We start from the raw sequence: 15,800 nt of genomic DNA, 5'->3' as shown, positions 1-15,800 counted from the left end.
CCGTCCACCAGGCAGCGGAGGAGTGTTAGGCCGTGCGTTTTGGGAACCGGACCAAGATTTATTTTTCTTCTCTTCCCTCTCTCGCCTCTTGTCTCTCCTCATCCTTCCGTCTCCTTCTCTCTCGCCTCATCAGTCCTTACCCCCAGGTGCTGGGAAAGGTTAGGGGGTATCTGACAAGCAGGACTGGGCAGAGAGCCGTGGGAACGAAGGGAGTGCTAATGAGCACTCGGAGGTGTTCCGGAAGGATAAAAAGAGGAGTGACGGCAGTGCAAGACGAGAGAGGACCAGGCCTGGATTTTATGTTGTTGTTTTGTTTTAATTCATGCGGCAGTCGTCCGTTATTTATATAAATACTTTTTTTAAAATAAATCTTTTCTTCTTCTTTTGCAAAGTACATGTAAGCTGTGCTTGGACCCGTATTTTCATCTATGTACGTTTTTTTCCTAGCACTCGAAGATTAATTTTTTGCAGGACGTATCAATGCACACATGGGAATTCACTTACTATGGGTTCCTCGTTTTGTCTCTCCGGATTCAGGAGCAAAACTTGGAACCAGTCATGGTCGAGGATCTTGTCCAAGTCAATCCTCTTGTTTGGATCTTTTTCTATGCATGAAGATATCAGTTCTCTGCATTCTGTGAAGAAAGTGGGGAGAGATGTCAGATTATTATTGTAAATTTTATACTTTGTGTAACTGATCACATTATTTTAAGTTGTAATAAAAGTTCCTGTATGATCCGTCCACATGCTCTTACCTTTGGAAATTTCTGCTGTTTTCAAGGTCCTGGCAAAGATCTTAGGCTCCATCTTGTAAGGGTACTTCCCAAACAGCATCGCAAACAACAGTATGCCTAAAGAATATACTGTTGCCGGCTTGGCGTAGTACCTGCATTTTCTGTTTAAAGCCTCAGGGGGACCGTAAATTCTTGTACCTGAAAGGAAGAACAAGATTTTGTGCATTGCAGTGAATTTGTATTTCTACAGCTTTTTGTCTATTTATTCAACAAGTGATCTATGCTGTTTTTGGCTCTGTCTGGAAAGCTCGTTATAACTTGTCACCATAGATTTGTGGAATAATACGTACCAATGTACTTCTTATAACCAAACGTGTTCAAGCTTCTACTAACACCGAAGTCGATTAATTTGACCTGCAAGCTGTTCTCATTGATTAGCAGGTTTTCTAGCTTGATGTCGCTGTGGAAGACTCCCCTTTCAATGCATATTCTTGCAGCAGTAACAACTTGATGCATCACAACTTGTGCTTTTGACTCGTTGATTCTGCCACCATTTTTCACTAAATACTGCCGCAGATCTTTGCAAGGCGTGGGCCGCTCTATGACCAGTATGTATTCCTTCCGTGTCTCATACCAGTCCAGCAGCTTTATTATTTGGGGAACGCTGGGGCCTTCGCTCACACGAATCATCATAGCGACCTCATTTGGAAGTGCTTTGCCAAATAGACTCTACAGGAGAGATAAAAGTTACACGAAAGTGAGATAAATGTGATGTAACTCATCTGAATTACTAAAACATAATTATGTCATAAGTAGGTTTGAAGTCTTGTAATTTAAACAAATTAAACTGGAAATAGTTACTGAAGTTGCGGTCACATTTACGGCTGATTGTCAAAATTTTGCGGGGCAAAATTCAGTAATTTTAACAGGAATCCACACACTCTGGAGTTTTGCGTGAGGGTGGAAAAGCTTGTTCATGTTGGTCATGTGAATTTGCCATGCTGACCAACAGAAAGCTGCTTGGTTTGAAAGTTAATACTCTATTGACAATGGACCTTTTTTGCCCCCAAAATTTTGTTAAAATATCCTACCGCTAATGTGACCGTGTACTCTGAGAGTAAGAAAATGAAGGGAGCAACAGCCTACTTACAAGTCGCTCATTTCCATAGCATTCTTTCTTCGCCACATATTTGAGTGCCACCTGTTCTCCAAGGGAAACAAAAACAGTGAGAATGGGTTACAATTAATTAATTATCTGTGCAGAGGTCACATGATTTTAGTAATGAACCTTGATGTAACTTTTAATGAATTTAAAGAGTACTAAAATACTTTTGTTAGCGAGGAAAGAAACAAACCTTTTGTGAATCAGACATTCGCGTTCCTTCAAACACTTTTCCAAATCCTCCTTGACCGAGAAGTCTACCAATTTCATAGTCCTGGTTGATGTTCCCTGTAAAAAAAAATAAAAGAAAGAATATTTATGTATGCATATGTGTGTGTATATATATATATATATATATATATATATATATATATATATATATATATATGAGGTATATAGTAAATTTACAGTATAAACCATAAAATGAAAGAACACTTTAAAAATGGACACATTATTGTGGTGTAATGGGGCCTCACACAACCAAAATCCATCCTCAGTCCATTCATTAGGATAAGAAGGACAATGTCCAGATGAAGACATTAATGTGGTAGTAAACTGACCTGTCTTTGCGTTTGGACTTAAATTGATAATTTCTTCATCAGTTTTCCATGACATGTCGCCCAATGGCAAAGGAGCGTTGAGGTCCCTTTTAGTAATGGATGACACAGTTGGCGAAGTACTGTTGTTCGTGTTGATCTCCTCTTGCTCTTGTCTGGGAGCATCAACCCCCTGCACAGTGTTGAGGGTAGATACACAGCTGTGCCAGCTGTACACTGAAGTGCTGCTGTTTTCTTCAGCTTTAGGAACATCTTCGTGAACTTTCTCCACTGCGCTGAAGGGAAACACATGGCTGAACACTGAAGTGTTAGTGTCACTGCTCTCTTCAGCTTTGTCCAGTGAATGAACAATGTTGTTCTTGCTGGGAGTGTTGATGCTCTGGGTGTTGTTATTCTGTTCATCTTCACCATCAGAGCATCTCTGAGGTGGTTGACTGCTGTCATTTCTGCTCTGACCCTGTTGGGCTTCGATGGTCGTTTTCTTGGATTTCCTAGAAAAACACCATCTAAAAAGCCTCCCTCTCTTCTTCTTTTCTACTCTCTCAGGGACAGGTGTTGGTGACATACATGCAGAAGGATCCTGGACTGCAATGCAGCTGTGAGATATGCACTGCCCCATTGCGTCAGATGTCTCGCTGATGTTCTGTCACAAACTTTATCACAAATCGACTGAACTTTTATAGCACACAGATCAGTGAAAAACTACAAATCAAGTGATATAACACACACAGACCGAGTGATATAACACAACTTGAGCGACTTTCACCACAGATGTACTACAATACTAGTCAGATCGATTGATGCAGCAGAAACAGATGAACTGAACTTCAGTCTTCGCGGGGTTTCATTTATAGGCTGTGGGAGACTCTGACTGTGACGTCACAAGTGCTGACGCGTCGGCCGGTTGCCAAGGGATTTATTTTTGAATGTTTTGGTCACGTGAATATACAGATACATGCAAACGATAACTGCTATTGTTTAGACATAAAATAAATATATTTATCAACTTTATCTTCAAACATTTCTTCTTTCAAAAGCTTCATGTCACGATTACTACAACTTCTGATGTCAAACACGGAGCTCGACGATCATAATCGACTCGAGGTAAAAAAGCGTCATTCACAAACATTACTGTTTCAAAGAAATACAATTATTTAAAATAAATAAAGTGTCAGTAGTGCTTAATAATTGCCCAAAATTATAAAGAATGACGGAAAACTTCGATATTATCATGTTTTCATGAAGCTTGAAACTTTTTTCCCGAATTCAGCAATGGCGTAATTAATCTTATTTCAGCATATTTAGCATATGTTGATATTAATCGAAACCTTGACATTTAATCTTAACATCTGTGAGATTTATTTTATTTGTTTTAATAGCCGGCAATCCATATGGTCTCGTGTTAGAACAGTATTACATGTATGCTTATTTATTTATTTTTTTTTAAAGAATATATTTATTTTTTTCTATTATTATATAGATTTTTTTTTTTTTAATAAACTGATTTCGGAGTCCCCGATCGTGTTATTTGATGGTTTCGCTGAAGAACTGAATTGTCTGAACAAAAGGTGCTGAAAACTCTCTGTGACATGAAGAAAAAAAAAAAAAAAATACTGTACTTCATTTATAATGCTGACAAATTCATGGACATTTGTTAGTCATTTCAATGCTTTTAATCCTTTCTGCAATTCAAAATCTGTTGGTGACTTCAATAAAATAAAATTAAGCTATTATTTTTAAGTATAGCCTACAGTATTCCTGTAAATGAACATTTATATTTTGGTATTTATGTAAGTAAATGTCTACATCTACCACTGCAAAAAAATCAAAATGAGCCTTCATGAATGAATAGAAATATCAGCACACAAACAGACTAGTGTTTAGTTTGGCCTGTACGTGATGATAAAATAATGCTAAACATCAACTCAACAGTATAAAATGAACCTAAAACACCAAACTCATTACAAAACTAAAGAATTAAAGAGGGACTTCTGAAGGTCTTTTTCACTGTTTTCACTGAATTACACATTTTTTTACATAGGCTACAAAAACAAAACAATATTGTTATGCTGTCTCAATGAACACTGAAAAAAAAAATGAATATGCTAGATTTACTTAAAAATATTGTGCATAATTTTTGCAAGCCTCTTTTAAAGCGATTTTCACATTGAATTTTAAGCAATATTACCTAAAAATCTTTAGTTGGCGATGCTTAAATGTTTCAGTATCCCAGCAAATGGTTTTGCTCAAATTTATTGGTTGGTGTAACAATATTTTAAGTAGTTTTTATATGACAAATTACAGTTATTTCTACCTGAAAAAGTTTAACCAATTATAAAATGTAAGCTCATTTAGATTGATCATTTTTAGTTCTTGAACTTTAAAATAACAAAGGCACTAATCAGTTAATTATCAATTAATACATTACAGAGAATGGAAGAAACAACAGACAACTGTGGTGAGTATGTAAGTACTTCTTTATTAGACAAATGCAACTTAAAACATTTTCAGCTGTTCTAAAATTTTGTTAGTATGTTTAGTGTGCAATGGCGTATTTGTCAATCATTAAAGGGTTAGTTCACCCCAAAATTTAATTATATTAATTTCCACACCCGTAAGACCTTCGTTCATCTTCAGAACACAAATTAAGATATTTTTGATGAAATCCGATGGCTCAGTGAGGCCTCCATTGACAGCAAGATAATTAACACTTTCAATGTCCAGAAAGATGTACTTAAAACAGTCAGTCTCGAACCCCAGCCCGTTCACTGCTGGCATGTGAGGCAAGTGCACTATCAATGACGCTAAACACACTAAACATTCTCTAGCAGGCGTCAGTGTGCAGTAGTTTAACTGCAAAACTCTCACTATCTGGACACTGTTACACATGCAATGTGAGTGGATGTCTGTTTATCACAGCTGACGCACAACAAAATGCTTCACGAAAAATAAAGTGCAGTTAATGAATGCACGACAAGGAAGCACAAAAAATGAACGTACAGTACACAAGAGTAAATACAAGCAAGAGTTTGTTGTTAATCGCCAACAGCACAGCAGCTCCAGAAAGTCAAACCCCAGTGTTACTCACATGATAAAGGATTCAAAGCAGCCTCCACATCTGTTTTCAGGCCTTCCCTCTTATCTCTCTCCAGCACTGGAAAGCTTTTCTAATATAAACGAAGGTCCTAAAGTGCATGCCCAGTGATAAACCTTCATTCCAGTGATATTCTTTTGAACTCTTTTGTATTGTGTCCCATTTCTCATTCTGCAGTTTTTTTTTCTCTTATTTTCAAATCTCCCTCTTGCTCGTTCTCTCTCCTCGAACGTCATACGCCCCCTAATGTTGATTTGGTTACACGTTTGTTGTTGGTATTGGCCCGACTAACTTCCAAACAGTGTATTTAAAATAATACTGAGTCCTTTCTTAATGTTTTGAAGTGATGAGAATAAAAATAACGACTTTATTCAACAATATCTAGTGATGGGTGATTTCAAAACACTGCTTCAAGAAGCTTCGAAGCTTTACGAATCTTTTGTTTCGAATCAGTGGTTCAGAGCATGTATCAAACTGCCAGTCATGCCCCCTAGTGGAGAACCATTAAAATGTCAAAACATTTCAAAACACTTATGACATAACGAAACCTTGTTTACTGAAAGCTCGTGACTTTCACAGTTTGATACGCGCTCCGAACCACTGATTCGAAACAAAAGATTCGTAAAGCTTCGAAGCTTCATGAAGCAGTGTTTTGAAATCGCCCATCACTAGATATTGTAAGTCTTTATTTTGTTTTTTTGGCACACAAAAAGTATTGTCTTCGCTTCATAACATTAAGGTTGAACCACTGTAGTCACATGAACTGTTTTAAATATGTCTTTAGTAGCTTTCTGGGCATTATAAAGTGTTAATTATCTTGCAGTCAATGCAGGCCTCACTGAGCCATCAGATTTCATCAAAAATATCTTAATTTGTGTTCTGAAGATGAACGAAGGTGTAGAATGACATGAGGGTGAGTAATAAATGACAGAAATTTCATTTTTGGGTGGACTAACCCTTTAAATGGGCATTTGAAAAAATTATAATATACATTACTGAACAACAGTGAATATGTAAAAAACAACAATAAGCATCAACATACTTCTTAAATTGTGGTATTATGCATGTTTGGGTGTAATTTAGGTTTCTAAAATTATGTTCCATGTTAGTATGTTTGAAATAGTGTGCAATGGTGCTAGCATTTTATCTTAAAGGGTTAGTTCACCCAAAAATGAAAATTCTGTTATTTATTACTCACCCTCATATCGTTCCACACCCGTAAGACCTTCGTTCATCTTCAGAACACAAATGAAGATATTTTTGATGAAATCCGAGAGCTCAGTGAGGCCTGCATTGAAAGCAAGTTAATTAACACTTTCAAGGTCCAGAAAGCTACTAAAGACGTATTTAAAACAGTTCATGTGACTACAGTGGTTCAACCTTAATATTATGAAGCGACAAGAATACTTGTACGCAAAAACAAAAATAACGACTTCATTCAACAAATTCGTCTCTTCCCTGTCAGTCTCTTACGCTGCTGTTTACGTCCAGCACTTCTAGGTTCTACATCCGAACGCTGGCTCATTATTGGCCGGCTCCTGCGTCAGCATGACATGCATACGTCCTGCTGCTCACATGAACAGCATCTGCCAATAATGAGCTGGCATTTGAACGTAGAACCTGGAAACGCTGGATGTAAACCGTGTAAAGAGACTGACAGGGGAGAGACAAATTTGTTGAATGAAGTTGTTATTTTAGTTTTGTTTTTGCAAACAAAAAGTATTCTCATCACTTTATAACATTAAAGTTGAACCACTGCAGTCACATTGACTTTAACAATGTCTTTGGGATGGTAAGGATGGTAATAACGTTGCTTTTTATGAAAGATAAAAAAACTTTAATAAATTTAATCAAAAATAACTTAATTTGTGTTCTGAAGATGAACGAAGGTCTTACGGGTGTGGAACGACATGAGGGTGAGTAATTAATGACAGAAATTAATTTTTTGGGTGAACTAACCCTTCAAGATGTAAGCTGTAGTGAACCGTTAAAGGTTTAGTTCACTGAAAAATTAAAATTATGTCATTTATTCCTCACCCTCATGTTGTTTCACACCCGTAAGACCTTCGTTCTTCTTAAGAACTCAAATTAAGATATTGTTGATGAAATCTGATGGCTCAGTGAGGCCTCTATTGAGAGCAAAGCCATTAAAACTCTCAAGATCCATTAATGTACTAAAAACATATTTGAAACAGTTCATGTGAGCACAGTGGTTCAATATTAATATTATAAAGCGACAAGAATGATTTCTGTGCTCCAAAAAAAAACAAAATAACGACTTTTCAACAATATCTAGTGATGGCAGATTTCAAAACACTGCTTCAGAGCTTTACAAATCTTTTGTTTCGAATTAGTGATTCGGATCTCCTATCAAACAGCTAAACCACTGAAATCATGTGACTCCGATTCACTGATTCAATTCATAAAGCTCTGAAGCAGTGTTTTGAAATCATTATATATTATTGAAAAGTCGGTATTATGTTTTTTTGGTGCACAAAAAGTATTCTTGTCGCTTTATAATATTAATATTGAACCACTGTACTCACATGAACTGATTTAAATATGTTTTTAGTACATTAATGGATCTTGAGAGTTTCAATGGCTTTGTTCTGAATGGAGGCCTCACTGAGCCAATGGATTTCATCAAAAATATCTTAATTTGTGTTCTGAAGATGAACGAAGGTCTTACGGGTGTAGAACAACATGAGGGTAATTAATGACATTATTTTGATTTTTGGGTGAACTAACCCTTTAAATGCATATTTGACAAAAAAGACTGTCTAGTTCAAGCAGGATTTCCTGGAAAAGTTCAAATGTATACCTCAGTGGCTTGGGGTAACTCAGGTTTACATCAGGCCAAGAAGAGCACCACATGCATTTGCAACACTGGACAATCCTCCCAGAACCTCAACACCTTCTGAGATTATTGCTGTCTCTAAAGGACTCCAATGTGGAGAGCCCCTTTGGTCACAGTTTTCAGTGTGTGCTCTCCAATGTCTTGTTGGTCCACTTCTCCATTAGTGACCTGAAACAAAACAATAAAACAAAATGCATATTGTGCATTGTTTGTTCATAAATGGAAAAAAGTCAAACGCATGAAACCAAAAGGACAAGCCAGAATGTAAAATAGCAAATCAGCAGCATCATAGCATAAATGAATAGACAATACACAGACCTTTATTACTGGATGGTTAAGCATAATTACTTTAGAATACAATGAAAGACATGTATAAAGTCTTGTATAAACTATCCCTTAAATCACTCAAACCTCTGAACCTCTCTGAACTGACATTTGACTTTATTATTTAACACTAATTATTGTATTTTCAGCTTTGCACTTCCCACTTGTTACAAAAGTAATCTGAAAGTGAACACAACTGAAACATATTCACTAACCAGGTACTGTGCAACCAGACTCTGTATTCTCAGACAGGTATACGATCAGACAGCGCATCAGCACCTCTCTGTGAATGTCCACACTGTGATCCTGAGTGCAAACAGAAAACAATGCCTGCTCCAGCAATTTTATTGAATCACGGGTTTTGCATCCTGCACTTCCTCCCTTCGTGTGGAATAAACGAAAGAGCCGTTCCATGTAATTGTCGAAATTCCCAATGAAGGTGAATTCCACATCGACAGCCATCAATCTTTCGAATTCTTTGATCTTCCAAGAAAGACAAAATCAACAATTTGTATACTACTGCATTTCTGAATGAAATAGAAAACCTTGGGGTAACAATACTTTAGGGAATAACACCATGGAGAGATCAACCAAGAGTCACAATTCATATATTCAGTATGTGCACAGAGATCTCCGACATCTTGAAAAACTACTGTAAAAGTTCTTACTTTGACTCTGTCGAGGTCAGATGATTAAGAGTTTTCTTCTTTCTTCATTTAGAAAAAGCCTTACAAATGAAAAAGAAATGAGAGATTAAATTTGCATGAAATCAAAACTGATCCTATTCATTTTCTTAACTAGTAGAAAGAGATGATCTGTTCATGAGCCGTTTGAGCTGAGGCACTACAGCGATCTGTCACGACACATTAAAGAGCCACAAAACGATATTTATTGTTCAAATTTCTTTAAAAATTACAATATTTGAAATTTGAGAGTTTGTTTCATATCAAAAGTAACCTGCTCTGCCTTGTCTGTCGACACGTTGTCTGTGTCCTCTTTGCCCCGCAATGTATTTTTCACTGCGTGAGAACATGATGTATGGCGCGAGAGCAGCATGCTTGTCGGACATTAACTAAAGGGGGCGGGTCTTTGCAAACAGTCACTTGCTTTGCAAAATGATTCACTGTTTCGAAGCGTTCAAAACACCACACGCTGATGACGCCTGCTGGTCAAAACATCGTAAATCCAACAAAAACTCATGCCAAACACACATAAAAACAGCTTTTACATATCCATTTCAAATGTTTCATTTAAAGTATAATCTATCTGATGAAATTAACTATTCATCTAATACCATTAAATATTAAGTGTTTGTATAATTTGTATTCAATTTTCAGGGTTTCTTTTATTTGTTCTATGCATGGGTCAGCTAAACAGAGACTAACTACTATTATTCCTTTTAATTATACAAATGCTTCTTTAAAACGTCTACAAATGTATAAAACTCATCAGAAATCAGGTAATGGACACTTAGTGGGATAGTTCACCCAAAAAGGAAAATTTGATGTTTATCTGCTTACCCCCCGGGCATCCAAGATGTAGGTGACTTTGTTTCTTCAGTAGAACACAAATGATGATTTTTAACTTCAACCGTTGCCGTCTGTCAGTCGTATAATGCATGGCAATGGGAACTTCATCTATAGGAGTCAAAAAAAACAAAAAAAAACATGCACAGACAAATCCAAATGAAACCCTGCTGCTTATTCCTCCAGACGAGGAATAAGGGTCTTATCTAGCGAAACGATTGGTCATTTTCAACAAAAATACAACCGTTTATGCTTTATAAACACAAATGATCGGCTTGCACGTGCTTCCGCTTTCCGTATTCTTCAAAACGCTTCAAAACGCTTACACTGTATGTCCTACGCCTTCCCTATTCAACGTGAATTGTATTGAATCCAATTAGGGTAAATTTGACCCGGACCATACAGCCAGTAATTAAAAAATTGAACAGTGCACAAGGGTTAAAAAGACTCTGGTAAAAGTTAAAGTACACACTTTTTTACTTAAAAAGACATTGCTTTGTTTGTGGATGAAACTGCCAAATGAAATTATGAATGAGATGCCTAGAAAGATAGTCAGTAATCTGATCAAATGTACAATTAAAAATGTATTACCATTGCATTACCTTTGCAAACAGCAAGTGCATTGATACAGGAAACAGGAAATGCAATGAATCGGGTATATAACATTTGTAATTGCGTATGTAAGTATGTCAGCACCTCACACTGACTGCATGAGAGGAAGTGTTTTGTAGCCCTCACTTCCTTTAATCTGAGAGAAGAGCACACGAACATCTCAATGAGCAGCAAGAAGAGGAAAGTAGCGCTTCATATCCAAGCCTTAAGACACACCTGACCTTTCCTAGAGACACATATACACAGACGAAGGATAGGGTAAGCTTTATCTGTGATTGTACATTCTGATCCACAGATTTCCCAGATTACATTCTGGCATAGATTGGTGTATTTAGCTTTTTCCTCTGCAAATAGTAAGACCTGCATGATATTGTCCCAGTCACCTTAGAGTGGGTCGTGAGGGTGGATATGTTCACAATAGTGCATTTTTGTTTTAAAATAAAAACGATCCTCCTATACTCTTGCATTTCCACTGCGTTTCAGAAACAAAAGGTGGGATGTCCTTTTCTGACACATGGTCACAGGAGCACATGGTGTGAGAAGAAGGCAAGATTATTCGCTTTAGTATTCTTATTTAAAATGATATGAACTGTACATAAAAGATATGTGTGTATATGAAGGTGTAAAGAAGACTTTTCTCAAGGTTTTTTATTTGCATGTTCAGAAATTCAGTTTTTCTTTGAGGCAACGTTATGCGATAAGGGGTACTTTTCAAGGATGTCTTGGACAATAGCTCATATTGGCAATAATGTGTTATAAGAAGGGAAGATGCAGGGTTTCTGGTTGTGCAGGAACACCCAAAGCGATGTGTAAAATGTGTAACGTACACCTCTGTTAAAACATCCTAATCTGTGCTCCGAAGACGAACAACGGCCCCATGGGTGCAGAACAACGTGAGGGCGAGCAACAAATGACACCACCTCCATTTTTGGGTGAACAAACCCTTCAATGATTTTTTGACATTTTTTTAAAAAAACATTTGTGATTTTGTATTGCCCTCTGATCATTGATCATTTTCTCTATGATTTTGTACCACTGTTGCATAATGTTGCCCAGAGGCAACGAAAAAATATTTTGGGGTGGGGGGGGGGGTCAAAAAATTTTCTCAAATTAACTAAGAAATGATGTGGAATAATTGTTTTCATGTGCTATCAATATGCATGCAGTAGAGGGCAACCGCAGCTTCAAAAACAAGTCCAAAACAAGCCCATTATTATTCATTATAATCAATATTATTTATTATCAATTATTTATTTTCAATAAATGAGCCTGTAACATACTGAACTGAAACCACTCGGAGTTTGAAAGGCAAAAACATCAAATTGCAACAAAGCGGGAGGGCACACGCACTATCCTCCGATCACCTGTGAGTAGAATAGGTTTGTAGATGGAAAAGGAGAAAAAGTGACATGAAGGCCAAGTATGGTAACCCTCTGAATTTGTACTCTGCATTTAACCCATCTAAGTTAGTGCACACACATTAGGAGCAGTAAATAGTGAACACACCCTTACAAAAGATTACTGCAGTTTTTACATATAGAAAACTGCTGTTTTTTGGACACGAAAAAACTGCAATATTGCAGTATAGCTGCAATACAACTGCAATTTTACTGCAGTTGTACTTCAGTGTACTGCAGTTCTTTTTTGTAAGGGCATCTCCATGTTATTGTTTACACTGTCACCAACGGTCTCTACAATCAACTTAGGCTTACAATGCTTTTGGGAAATGCAACCCTGGTCTGCTATTGTTGTGTTCCGGTAGTGTAATGAGGGCAGCTATGCCTTCATTTTCAAAAGTCTCCATTTTGGTCAGTTTACACTGAAACGCAATCCCTGAGTTTTCAGACTAAAACGGGGTCTTCGAAAGTCTCCATTTTCGAGGTTAAAAATGTCGAAGTAGTGTAAACGAGTTTGATTGACAAGTGATCTAACCAGTCATAACGCCGAATCCATCATTTTGTCCGACAAAGTAGTCAGGAGTTAGAAGATTAACCTCGGTGGACTTGAACTTGAAAATGATGTATTTACGTTTTTCTGTGTTTGAAACAACATACCTTCTGATGTTCATTCATGTTTATTTGATGCTATAAATGAACTAGTAGGAAGAGATGATCGGTTCATGAGCCGCTTGAGCTGAGGCGCTACAGCGATCTGTCACGACACATTAAAGAGCCACAAAACGTTTATTATTGTTAGAATTTCTTTAAAAATTACACAGCTTGAAAGCTGGGACTTTGTTTAACATCATAAGTAACCTGCTCTGTCTTGTCAGTCGACGTGTTGTCAGTGTCCTCTTTGTTCCGCGATGTATTTTTCCATGTACTCTGTGTGGCGTGACAGCGCCATGGCTTGTCGGACAAAGCAACGGTAACTAAGGGGGCGTGTCTTTGTGAAGGGTCAATTGTAACCATAGCAAAATGTATGCATTTTAAAACTAAAATGCACTAGTGCAAACAGAGTCTGAATGTGAGAACAACTCACCCCACACGGGTCGGCATGGTTATTATCTGGACCGTAGGCCTAGGGAGGTATGATAGTGACCAGAATAAGTTAGCCCTGAGATAATATAGCCTAGGGAGCGGATCTTATACGTCTATTTGACTCTGACAAAAAGGGGCATCACTGCAAAGATGTTGAGTGACCTAGACAGAGTTACATGTTTGAGGTTGAAAACACCCAGCACACATGACTCTTGAAGTTTGATTAAGTATGTGAACATGTACAGATAACAGGCAATTTAGATGTAAGTTGAATAAAGAATCTTTGATCTGAGTGTATGTTTTTTTCCTCTCCAGGACTTTCCATCGATCTCACAATGCCTAGCCAAGGTATAAAAGTTTCTCAAATATAAAAAAAAAGATCATTGTGTGTTTGCTTTACAGTCAGTGGTTGAGGAAATGTAATAAGTGGAATGAATTCTCTCATAGGTACTAAAAGAAAGCGAGATCATCGATCGTCTGACTCGAGCATAGAGTCACTGCTGACAACAGGCAAGTGAAATCTCAATCTATCTACCTTTAATTTAATTCAGAGACAAAGTAGCTAGCTACACTGTAAAAAAATTGTATATAATTAATATAATTTTCTGACTGCAGAGTCTCCATAGAATGTCTGTTAAAAATCTGACGAATTACATAGATAATCTGTAAAACAAAACAAAAACCGTAATTTCACTGCAAAACCATTTAAATTCAAATATTTATACAGTGTTAGTAATGTGAGTATATTATTAGTCCACTAAACAGAATGTTTGTTAATATATATTAAACTAAACACTGCTCAAATACTTTGTGCATCTAAATCTCAACTGAACAAAGTGAAATAATTAAACCTAAAAACTAGGGCTGTCAAAATAAAACGTTAATTTCGATGAATTAATCTGAGAAAAAAATAACGCGTTAAAAAAAATAACGCAGATTAATCCATTCCATTGACCTTTGAACCTGGAGCCGTTCGTGCGTGCGAACTCTCCTTGTCTTCAAAGTAAGCACCGTCTTTGCACTCTCTCTACCTCACACATAATAATCTAAATCAACTGATACAATGCTAAAAGTTTGTTAGACCGAATCCATGTTTCACGAGGCGCATTCGGAGAATGTTTTTCCTGAATAACCGCTGGGTGTGAATAGTGCTCAAAAGAACGTCACCTCATCTTCTCTGACAGGCGCCCTGCACGTGCAGCTGACATAAACCACACTTTCAGTAAACAAAAAGAAAATCCTATCCAGTGGTGAAGTGTTTTCTGTGTTGACAAATCCTAATAACAGTCACGATTCGCACGCAACGCGTCAACGTCTGCTAATGTCCAATTCACGACCTAATGACTCATTTGAACAGATTCATTTTAATGAATCATGACAACAACTGATCTGTCCACATGGTCTATAATGAATCATTTACTCGAACAACTCTGAAATGAGAACATAAGTGTGCTTACCCCATTTAGCAAGAGTGGTTAGTAAAATTAGCCTTAATAATCCACAATATTTTCAGGTTATTTAAATGACAATGTGTAATAAATTAGGCCTACCTATAAAATCAGTTAGTTCAGACTGGAGTAAGGTGAAACCAGAACAAAGCAAGTTGTTGTTAGCTAGGTGCATTCAATTGTATATGGTAGAAAATTATATTATTAGTTAATATAACTTCTAAATTCTACTTTTTAATACTTTTTAGGTTTAGCAAAAAAGCATCTTCTCTTACAAAGCTATAAAATCACTTTTTTTTTTTTTTGCAAAGAGGGCAAGAAAGAATTACAGTGAGAGTGACGGGTACTTTATTGTGAGTATCGGGCTCGCAGATCACGTAGGTAGGGAACTTTTTAGTGTTTGTGTGGATGACCATGTCTGAGCATGACCATCACAGAGTATGTAATTAATTAGATTAAAATTTTTAATTGATTGACAGCCTTACTAAAAACATCAATTTAACTACAAACTCTAGGAGTTCACCATTATTTGACAACAGCTATGGGGTAATGAAACTGAAGACATCACTGCATTGGCAACTATGGCTTTTCACATGAAGCTCTACTCTTCAGCACAATGATAAACCCCAAGTCACAGACAACAAAACCCTTTAAATCCCAACATAACAGAACATTTGGGCAAGTTACTTCCAAAATGTAATACATTATATATTACTAGTTACTGTCATTTGAAAGTAATTAGTTACATTACAATATTACTGTCTCTGAATAGTAATGCGCTACACTTTTTTGTGTTACTTTTGAGTTACTTTCACCAAAATAACCACAGAAGTATGTAGTTTATTGCTGCTCATTATACTTCCAGTAGCAATGTTGGGAGTAACACATTACAAAAGTAATTATATAACAGTAATATATTACCTTTTGCAGTAAAGCAGTAATATAACGCATTACTAATAAAATTCGGGTAATATTATACTCGTTACAATCTGATTTGGGATCTGGA

General features: G+C 36.7%; 1 protein-coding gene across 3 annotated transcripts in view; it reads left to right on the top strand.

Moving 5' to 3' along the window:
• Window positions 1–10,995: 10,995 nt before the first annotated feature.
• Window positions 10,996–15,800, top strand: part of LOC137004961 (nuclear GTPase SLIP-GC-like) — a 31,606-nt gene continuing 26,801 nt past the window's right edge. The window contains exons 1-4 of one of the 3 annotated variants that reach the window (XM_067365698.1): window positions 11,009–11,124; window positions 11,350–11,412; window positions 13,662–13,694; window positions 13,794–13,856. In XM_067365698.1, coding sequence (XP_067221799.1) covers window positions 13,682–13,694; window positions 13,794–13,856 — 76 coding nt within the window. In that variant the 5' untranslated portion in view covers window positions 11,009–11,124; window positions 11,350–11,412; window positions 13,662–13,681. Of the gene's footprint in view, window positions 11,125–11,349; window positions 11,413–11,719; window positions 11,799–13,661; window positions 13,695–13,793; window positions 13,857–15,800 lie in introns of those variants that run through there. The other 2 variants (XM_067365697.1, XM_067365696.1) reach the window with 2 other exon arrangements.

This window comes from Chanodichthys erythropterus, chromosome 17, assembly GCF_024489055.1.
Source record: "Chanodichthys erythropterus isolate Z2021 chromosome 17, ASM2448905v1, whole genome shotgun sequence".
In the NCBI taxonomy this organism is placed as follows: domain Eukaryota; kingdom Metazoa; phylum Chordata; class Actinopteri; order Cypriniformes; family Xenocyprididae; genus Chanodichthys; species Chanodichthys erythropterus.
This window is presented reverse-complemented; position numbering and strand designations above follow the sequence as displayed.